Source organism: Epinephelus lanceolatus, chromosome 4, assembly GCF_041903045.1.
Source record: "Epinephelus lanceolatus isolate andai-2023 chromosome 4, ASM4190304v1, whole genome shotgun sequence".
Lineage (NCBI taxonomy): Eukaryota > Metazoa > Chordata > Actinopteri > Perciformes > Serranidae > Epinephelus > Epinephelus lanceolatus.
This window is the reverse complement of record NC_135737.1, coordinates 7,979,481-7,990,074: the sequence shown is the minus strand read 5'-3', so window position 1 is coordinate 7,990,074 and position 10,594 is coordinate 7,979,481. Positions and strand designations below refer to the sequence as shown.

Below are 10,594 nucleotides of genomic sequence, written 5' to 3'. Positions count from 1 at the left end.
CTTCCCTGGTGATGCTCTGCCAGCCCTTTACTGCAGCCGTCTGCACTTCCTGCTTGTGTTTTGGGTGTTTTGCCCTCAATTTTGGCTTCAGCAAGAGAAACGCATGCTCAATTGGATTCAGGTCAGATGATATGACTTGGCCATTGCAGAACATTCCACTTCTTTGCCTTAAAAATGTCTTTGGTTGCTTTTGCAATATGCTTCAGGTCAATGAGTTTTGAAGCATTTGGTTGAATCTGAGCAGATAATGTAGCCCCAAACACTTCAGCTTTCATCCTGCTGCTCTTGTCAGCAGTCACATCATCAATAAATACAAGAGAACCAGTTCCACTGGCAGCCATACATGGCCATGACATAACAGTACCTCCACCATGCTTCACTGATGAGGTGGTGTGCTTTGGATCATGAGCAGTTCCTTTCCTTCTTCCTTCTCTTCTCTTCCCATCATTCTGGTAGCTGATCTTTGTTTTATCTGTCCATAGTATGCTGTTCCACAACTGTACAGGCTTTTTAGATGGTTTTTGACAAACTCTAATCTGGCCTTCCATTTTTAAGGCTAACCAATGGTTTGCATCTTGTGATAAACCCTCTGTATTTATTCTAGTGAAGTCTTGTCTTGCTTACAAGAGCAGCAGGATGAAAGCTGAAGTGTTTGGGGCACCATTATCTGCTCAGATTCAACCAAATGCTTCAAAACTCATTGGACGATGCTTCACAGTGCAGTTGGACATTGACCTGAAGCATACTGCAAAAGCAACCAAAGACATTTTAAGGCAAAGAAGTGGAATGTTCTGCAATGGCCAAGTCATATCATCTGACCTGAATCCAACTGAGCATGCGTTTCTCTTGCTGAAGCCAAAACTGAGGGCAAAACACCCAAAACACAAGCAGGAAGTGCAGACGGCTGCAGTAAAGGGCTGGCAGAGCATCACCAGGGAAGAAGCCCAGCATCTGATGATGCCTATGTGTCCAACACTTCAGGCAGTCATTGACTGTAAAGGATTTGCAACCAAGTATTAAAACTGACTGTTTAATTGATGATTATGTTAGTTTGTCCAAATACTTATGAGCTCTTAAAGTCGGGGGACTGTGTGAAGAAATGATTGTAATTCCTACACGGTTCATACTACATTTTTGAAAAAAGCCTTAAATGAAAGCTGAGAGTCTGCACTTTAAGCAGGTATTCATTGTTTCATTTAAAACCCATTGTGGTGGTGTACAGAGCCAAAATGATGACAACTGTATCATTGTCCAAATAATTATGGACCTGACTGTATATACTAATTTTAAAACAATTTTTTAAGCTTAAAGCTAGTACATACACTACTTAGCTTCAAGCTTAAATTTTTGATAAAAAGTGTCCTTAAAGTGTGTTCAAAGCTTTATATGGTTGAAAAAAAAGTTAAGTGTCTGATACCTGTAGACCAGTGGCGTTTCAGTCTTTTTTCAGTCATGTTCCTACTTTGTGGTGCAAAACCTGTTTAGTAGTCTAATTAGCCTAAGAGGAAGGATATGAAATGGTCAAAGATTTTTACTTCTGAGTGACTCATCTTCTCAGCACTAAGCATCAAGTCCGGGTTAGGCCGCGCCCCCTGACTCCTACCTGTTGAGCAGTGTTAAAAAAACAGAAAAAAGAAAACACCTGGGAGAGTCAAGATGAGTCTGCCGGACTACAAATCATCTGAAAAACAGTCTTCAGCCGCCATCACAGTAAGAAAACCAACCTTTAATGTGAGCGTTTTCATATTAAATGAAGCAGAGAGCGCTAAACTCCACTTTGTACCTGCTGAGTGACCCAACAGGTGGATGGAGGCGCACACAGGCTCGACAGCAGTGGGGACAAGACACCTCTCTGTCCGCCTGCATACCGATGAGCGTATTATTCACCGCACATATTTTCAGCCTATTTCCTTTTGGCAGTTTGGTCTGAAATAGTTTGTTAAAGGCGGCTTCCTGTTTCACAGGAATTTAAAATCCAACCTCGAGGAAACTCCCGAGTTAATCTGCCGAGACATAAATTTATGTCTCGTGCTGGAAAATGATTAACTCCTTAATTGTGTCAGAGGGAACATAACTGGTAGTCCACTAAAAGTAGGATAAATGTAGTCGAATAAGAAGTACAATATTTCCTTATAGATTGTGGTGGAGTAGAAATTTAAAGTGGAAGTAGTGTAGTGAAGTAGAATTGTACTGCTCTGAGTTTGCAGACACTTTGCAGCACTGCTTAAAACCAAGGGACTGTTCTTTACTTATCAGAGGAGGGGGTGGCTGGGGTCTAACTTTTTTTGTTTGTTTGTTTTGGTTTGTTTTTGACCCTCCCCAAAGCTACAGATATTTTTACTTGAGCCTCCCGAGTGACTGTTGGAAAATGCATAACCCTCCCTCCAGATGTATAAGAGTTAAAAGTTGAGGATGAAATCCTGGAGCTGGATAAAAAGCCTCAGTTTTGTTGCTCTGATTTTTTTATTTAATTTTTTATTTTTTCTGTGGAAGCATGATGGGTCCATGGATAAAAGGAAATTTAAGAATCCAACAATAATTTCTGTTATCACAGTTTCTGGCTATGATAAGTGGTGTCATTTCTTTCTTTATTTTCAAATGGTAGGGCTATATGATACAGGTGAAAAAGTGATTATTTTGAGTTTTGTTGCAATTTTAGTGGGAACAGTAATTTTTGCATTTAATTTTAACTGGAAAAAAGTATGAAGTATATATATGTCCATACATATATAAAAGATGATGGGACTGTTGGATTTATACTAAACAAGCATGTTCCTTTAGCCTGCACTATGATTTGTTGGCTGGGGCATCTCTGTAGCACCACAATGCTTCAGTTATAATGGTATGTTGCAATACTTTTTACCTTTATCAAAGAATTGCAGCTCCTGCAATCTGGATATTGTACTTGGCCAAATATTGATTTCAAGTATGTTTCAATGCAGATGTTTTATTTTTGAGGATACGTCTCGTCAGTCTGATTTGATCAAATAAATTAAGACTCAGTTTTTACTAAATCACTGTTGGGCTCTACAGTGATAGTTATTTATAGTGAGTATTGTCTTAAAGATTTTTGTAATCCACAAATGCAGTTAACAGATGAGTTTATTGTTTATATTCCAGTTATTCTGCCATTCAGCCTTCATTACAGACTTCTCCCCTTCTCATAAGGTGTAGCCTAAAGTTTTTTAACCGCTTATTAAAAGATATAAAACTGTATTTGTCTGTGGAGTTTTGGTTGAGTGGATAATGGATGATTTAGTCCAGCCGCCACTGCTGCTGTAACTGGGTGTTTGAGGAACAGCAGACATCATGGATTTTCTGACAGACAGCAGAGGCATGTGTTCTTATCAGTCTGAGCAAATCAATGTGTAGGCGCTAACGCCCTTCATGTGGTCACTGAGTACACAGCACGTGTGGGTGAAAGGTCCAGTGTCCAGGATTTAGGGGCATCTGATGGCATAAATGGAATATAATATTTATAACTATGTGTTCTCTCCAGTGGATAATCACCTGTAAAAAAAAATCATTGTGTTTTTGTTACCTTAGAGTGTTAACATCTGCACAGAAGGGATCACTCAAACATTATCCTTTCCTTTTGATGAAGTTATTTAGGCTACATCTCCATTTGACTGACTTAATGTGCAACCACATGTGAAATTGGTGTTATGAGGTACTCTAAGAGCTTCTAAATGCTCTCCAAAGCAGCAGTGCATAAGCTTCGTCCAGTTTCAGTAAGTTTGAATTAACTAATAATCTTTCCCCTCAGCACTCTCCTGTTGTGCAGTTGAATGTTGGGGGTCATCTGTTCACCACTTCTCTGAGCACGCTCAGGAAACACCCTGAGTCCAAGCTAGCTGAGCTGTTCAGCAAACATCCCACACTAGGCACAGATGCACAGGGACGCTACTTCATCGACCGCAATGGCTCCAACTTTGGAGCCATCCTAGAGTTCCTGAGATCAGACTGGCTGCCCACAGAGAACATCCAGGAGGTTTGGGTCCTGCAGTTTTATTTACAAGTCATCAAGCACCTGCTTTCAAAATCTTAGAGTGGTAATGAACGTGTGTGTGTGTGTGTGTGTGTGTGTGTGTGTGTTCGTGTGTTTGTCTGTAGGTTCACAGGGAGGCCGTGTACTACAACATCAAACCACTGATCAAACATTTGGAGGAAACTCCTCAGCTGTTTGGAGAGCTGGTGGGGAGGCAGCAGTTCCTCTCCAGAGTCCCTCACTACAAAGAAAACATTGAGGTCAGCTACACACACTGATGTCGTTTCTACTTCCCTGTTCATTCAGTTTACATCATTTCAGTTGTACAGCACCACAATATCTCCCTTTTAAGCCTTAAGCCTATTTTATAGGCCTCTGCTCGAAAATTGCATTCCCATAATGAAATGAATATATCTCTGCAACCACAGGGTCTATTTGAATACTTTTGGTGTCATGGTAAAGGGAACACTTGTGAGATTTGTTAAAATGTGTAAATATCAGTATATGTGTTATATGTGAAGATGGCACACAGCACAAATGAAACATTTTGAGGTTCACTTAAAAAAAAAAAAAAAAAAAAAAAAAGCATTTTCAGGATGAGTATCCCTTTGGAATGATGCAGCTGCAGCTCTAAACCTCTATCACATCATAGTACAATAATAGGCCTGTTTCCACTGAAGAAGTTCCTGGTACTATTTGGGGGGCAGGAACTACAACAGGAACATCCCCTCGCTCAGCCCTCTCAACCGCTGTGTCTCCACTGAGAGAGCGGAGTAGGAGGAAGGTTCCTGTAAAGTTACCGGGCTCTGGATGTGATGTAATAACTCACTAAACTCACAAAGTGGCCCGTAAAAAAAAAAAAAAAAAAATCCAGTGGATGTCTTAGTTACAACATGATTGAGCTAACTGGAGTAGTTTCATGTCGTTTCCAACAACGGGAGGCTTTTAACAGATGACATCCTGATGTTAGCTTTGCTGCTGCTGTTAGCTGTCCCTGTCAGCTGCAGCCACTGATGCTTTCTAGACATCGTGATTTCCCAAAACTGAATAAATACCACCAGGGGTTAAAGCAAGAAAAAATTTTGTGCCTGAAATGTGGAGCATGAAGATTTGTGTGCCTGAAATCTGAAATCTTTTCCAGAGCGGGGGGCTTGGTGTTGCGGTCACAAAATGAAGAAATGTATGTATTGCAAAGGAACGTGTTTATTATCAAAATGAACAAAAAGATTATAACTTTAGTCGTTACTTTTCAGATTAAACTTTTATAGCATAATGAGTTGATAAATAAAGATTAAACTTTCAGTGGTTACCAGACTTTTTGACTTATAGCTCCTACATCTCTTTTGTGCCTTGGTGCTATTCATTTTTAGAAGCTAAATCATTTAGGCTGTTTGTAAAATTGTATCGCGCTTGATGTGAATTAAACAAGCAGTTATGTCGAAATTTCGCCTCTGGGCAAGCATGTCATCATTGAAATGGATCATATAACGTTGTGGTGGTGATTTTAAAACTTGAGCATAGAGAATTTTTATTGCAACTTTTGTTTCTGTCTGGTTTCTGTTAGCTTACCTTCCAAATTACCGCTGGCTTACCGGAGCCTCTCCCACTCCATCTGTGCTCTGTGTCTCAATGTGACATGATGTGAAAGCATGCACAGGCGTCAGTGTTGATTGGCTATCACTTGTGCCGCGTAACCAATCAGAGGGAGCTGTAGGCGGGACATTGTTACAAAGCCCAGTGCAGTGGGGACTGCAGGCAGGGAGGGAGACGGCTGTATCAGAGCCAAAGGAGCGAGTTTTAAAATACATTTATTTGATCGGTTATCAATGAAAAAACGTCCAATGCCGATTATGGTAAACAGTAGGTTGTGTTTACTCGCACACTGTGCGCCTAAATCATTTTCCCGGTTCACACATATATATATTTTTAGGGGCAAATGCGAGTGAAATGCTCGCACCGCAGAGCACTTCTGCCCGTGCCGGACAAGAAAAGAAAAGGCGCTGTGCCGGAGAACTTTAACCCCTGTACCACACATAGCAACACAAAACTGCTTTGCTAGCTCAATCATGTTGTAACCAAGATATCCGCCGGAAAAGATATGTTTTTCAAGGACCGGTTATTGAGTTTGTTTACATGGTGGTGGAAGCTATGAACGAGCTAACCCTCGTCTGCTGAGTTTTAAAAATGCCGGCTATTTTGTTGCTTTCTGTTGACGTCACATTCCGCCTTGAGTATATCCAATCAGCACCAAGTAACCTCCAAGCCCCAGCCAGGAGTTTTTCGGGGCTGTTCTGAGTACCTACTCTGAGGCAGGGACTTGTTTAGCCCCTGTAAAAGTTCCGTAACTCTGTCCTTCGGGGGTGGTTCCTGTGGTGGAGACACGCACCAATGGCCCCGGCCCCGTAAATTTACTCCGAAGTTCCTGCGGTGGAAACGGGCCTAATATGTGAACATTAACTTTGCAAAGGCTGATTCTGATCACGTGGAGCAGAACAAAATTAGAGAGGTTTTAGACAGTTCAGGCAAGGTCTCCAAAATGGCCATTTTAGCACATTTTTGGTACTCTGGCCTCTAGTTTCGCAGACCGGGCGAGGTGGAGGCGCAGCACACTTGCGCTTCGCCAACTTGGTGTGGCCAGGCGCAGCTACTCCTCTTTCCCACCTCCGACCCTCCTACCTGCACAAGTCGGAAAGAGGGAGGAGAGAAGGCGTGGAGTGGGTTTTACACACATCACACCAATCAAATGAGCCCCTCTCCTCGCCCTTAAATGCGCCGCGAGAAGGCGTAATGAGAGTTTACTCAATTCACCATGGCAGAAGAGAGCAGCAGCATCAAAACGGCCAACTTAGTTTGCAGCTGTGTTAATCCAATCAAGTTGGGTTTCCACTACGCGTGCCAAACGTGCCAAACGGTGCCAATCCCCTTTGATCTGACATCAGATGTGACGGGACAGTCGATATAGAGATACATTTATGTGCTGATTGCAGATAGTTGCATTGAATAGTGTTTTTTTGGGTATTTATTGCATTGTTAATGTGCCTGACATTCTGGAAACCTGCCTGTGAGGTTTTGGTGACGTGTGCGTACTGTCCGCCGGTCAGCCAAACTTCGGCTTACACCGGCTGCACTTCGCCTGCGCTGACAGTAGACCTGGTTTCAGCTGGCGAGCTTTTAGCGCACCTTTGGCGAAGCCTTTTGGCACGAAACTGTCACTGCGCCAAGCTGGATCTGTCGACACCTCCCCCTGCTGCGCCGCCACACCCATCTCAGCGCACCTCGGTCTGCCAAACTACCAAACTGAGCGCGCCTCGGGTTGCGCTGCTCGAAACTAGCTCTGCGCTGGGTTCGCCACCCTGCACCACCCTGCGCCGCGCCGGGAAACTAGAGCCCTATGTGTGTCATTTGATTTTTCTCATGTACAAAACTTTATATTTCATTTGTATAGCACTAATTTTGTTCAATACATCCAGATACAACAGTTTCTGGCTCTTTTTTTTTTTTTTTAAATTCAACCAAACCTCTATATGTTTCCCATTCCAAAAATGACCACACAAAGCAACTGAATGTTGAATCCAAATGGAGCAGATTTACTTTTATCAAACTGTAAACATTTCTGTGACAATGCAAACTTTAAAAACACAGGTAAAACAAAAAAAAAACCTCCATTGTGCCTGGGTCAGGTTTGATGTCCTCCTCCTCTCTGTCATGCCCCTGTCCTCCTCCTCACTCTCTGTAGGTGTCAGCCTACTTTTTCCAGGCCATTTGCTATCTGGAGGAGAAGTTCCCAGAGAGGAGCATCCTCTCTTCTGCTGAGTGGTGGGGGGAGGGGCTGCTGGGCCTGACTGAGGTGTTAGCTGCGGGGGTTGTAAAACTCCTGGAGCCAACCGTCTACCAGCTTGTTTTCTGTGTTGATGTTGAAGGTCCTGGGTCACTGGCAAAGGGTGGCTCATAATCCTCATCCTCATCACTGTAAGCCCAAATGCGGAAGAAAAACAAATATATTCGTTCAGTGGTCTGTTTCTGAAATTGCAATTACACGTAAACACAAAAGCAAGAAACATGGTAAAAAGAAACACACACTTTGATGGAGAAGTCAACACACACACACACATACACACATACATACATACATACATACATACTGTACACACACACACACACACACACACACACACAAAACCTATTATTGTATGTCATATCATCACACCATAAGCCAAAATTTTGCCTTGACAAAGCTGCTAGCTGTAGATAGATTGAACATTGACAAGGATAAATCTATAATACAACATTTATAAGACATTCCATACCTTTCCGATGATGGAAGACAATAATCCGAGTCACCGCTGTCTTGTGTGTTGATGGGATGCATGAGGTCTTCGTCCTCTGATGAAGAATCATCCACACAAACCATGCTCCTGGAGTCCCTCTCCAGCAGTTCCAATATTTCCCCAGCGGTAAAATGTCTCTTCGACCCTTGTTTCAGCATCTTTCTCTGTATTTTTACAAAAAAAGGTGAAAATTGTCAAAACACACAACTGCAAAAAGTCTCTGTGTGCTCTGCTTTCTGCCACTGAGAATCATGTTGTCTGCACTTCATTTCCTATGTCGTCCAGGGCACAGTGACAGCTGGCCAGCGGACATTGGATGCTCTGCTCTGAGCGTCCCAGCTGCAAACAAAAGTGTGTTGTTGGTCATCACAAGGAAATGATTCAGGATATCCTACCTTCCATGTCTTAAAATTTTGTAAGACTTTTGAAAGATGGATTCAAGACATTTTAATACAAATGAAGCCCTTATTTTTAGTTTGAATTCAATGCCTTTTAAGACTTTTTAAAGATCTGCGGGAACCCTGGGTTTAAAAGTCAAGACTTTGATCTTTTAAAATATATTTCGCAGCATAATTGAAGAATGAAAATCAAGTTTTGTCCCAATTCTCAAGAACAAGTGATTTATTACTATTATTATTATTATTATTATTATTATTATCATCATTATCATTATTGTTATTAGACATGTTGTAACCACAATATTACAATAACATATGAATGAATTATACACACAACTCCTGGTCAATCCATAAGTACTTCTCTTCCAGGTGCTGATTCGTATTGCCAGAGCCGAGGCTATAGCCGCCCGCCACTCCACCATCATGATCTGCGTACTGCGGACAGAGGAGGATTTGGGTTTCTATGACAATGCCATCAGCAGCCTGGAGGCAGATAAGGAGTCAGTGGTGACGTTCGGACCGTGGAAGGCCATCCTGTCTGTCCAAGACCTGCTGGACTGTGTAAAGATGGACATCGAGAGTCAGGGCTACAGGGTGGAAATCCAGCCGCACATCGTAGAGAAGAGCTTCTTGTCCAGGAGCTATGACTACTTCCACAAACTCATATTCACCTGGTGGTGATGGGAGGGCTGCTTTTCTTTTCTTTTTTTATTCAGAGCACAAGTGGAACATGTACAAACTGTTTTTTTTTAAATAACTGCATTCTGATAGACCAAATAGTTCCTAAATACTTTTTTATTGAAGTTGTTTCTGCACCTCTGTGGAAAAAGGGGTCTTGGTTTTGAACACCAGGCACTTTAGACACAAGGTGGCGGTAAAGCATCTGTATATAATGACTTTTAAAGGTAGAGTCATGGGCCCAATAAAGTATTTTCATATCAACTTTCTTATGAGACAGATCTTACCTTATAGTTAATTCCAGGTGCCTATAAACATGGATATAGTTTCTTTTTCTGTGTAATGTCAGTGAAATCTGCTGCTAAATTTTAATAAACAACAACTAACCAGTTAAAAAATGTGTTTTTTTTACTCAAAGTTTAGAAGTAGGTTGTTTAATCAGGTACCAGGCACCTGACCAACACATTAACATGAACACCTGGACAATATAATGCAAAACAAATCAACATTACTGCATTAAAAACTACTTTTGTGCAGTGGCGAAAGAAGTATATGCATCATTAGGCCCGTTTCCACCGCAGGAACTTCGGGGTAATTTTACGGGGCCGGGGCCGTTGGTGCCTGTCTCCACCGCAGGAACCACCCCCTAAGGACAGAGTTACGGAACTTTTACAGGGGCTAAACAAGTCCCTGCCTCGGGGTAGGTACTCAGAACGGCCCCGAAAGACTCCCGGCTGGGGCTTGGGGATTACTTGGTGCTGATTGGATATACTCAAGGAGGGATGCGATGTGAACACAAAGCTACAAAATAGCCGGCATTTTTAAAACTCAGCAGATGAGGGTTAGCTCGTTCATATAGCTTCCGCCGCCATGTAAAAAAAACTCACTAAATGGCCCGTGAAAAAAATATTTTTTCCAGCGGATATCTTAGTTACAACATGATTGAGCTAGCAAAGCAGTTTTGTGTTGCTATGTGTGGTATATATTCAGTTATGGAAAATCACAATGTCTAGAAAGCATCAGTAGTGGCTGCAGCTGACAGCGACAGCTCACAACAGCATCTGTTAAAAGCCTCCTGTTGTCGGATACGACATGAAACTACTCCAGTTAGCTCAATCATGTTGTAACTAACACTTCCCTTGAAAAAAATATTTTTTTCACGGGCCATTTACTGAGTTATTACAGACACCGCTATCGGCTAA

The 10,594-nt window shown here is 42.1% G+C and overlaps 1 protein-coding gene across 2 annotated transcripts; it reads left to right on the top strand.

Annotated features, from left to right (window-relative positions):
* The first annotated feature begins 1,579 nt into the window (after window positions 1–1,579).
* Window positions 1,580–9,988, top strand: kctd14 (potassium channel tetramerization domain containing 14). Of its 2 annotated transcripts, none has more exons than XM_033630798.2 (4): window positions 1,580–1,710; window positions 3,767–3,991; window positions 4,114–4,248; window positions 9,084–9,978. In XM_033630798.2, the coding sequence occupies exons 1-4, from the start codon at window positions 1,657–1,659 to the stop codon at window positions 9,393–9,395; spliced, it is 726 nt and encodes a 241-aa protein (XP_033486689.2). In that variant the 5' UTR covers window positions 1,580–1,656; the 3' UTR covers window positions 9,396–9,978. The 2 variants fall into 2 exon arrangements, with proteins under 2 accessions (XP_033486689.2, XP_033486688.2); XM_033630797.2 differs by having other exon boundaries at window positions 1,620–1,731; window positions 9,084–9,988.
* The last annotated feature ends 606 nt before the right edge of the window (window positions 9,989–10,594 follow it).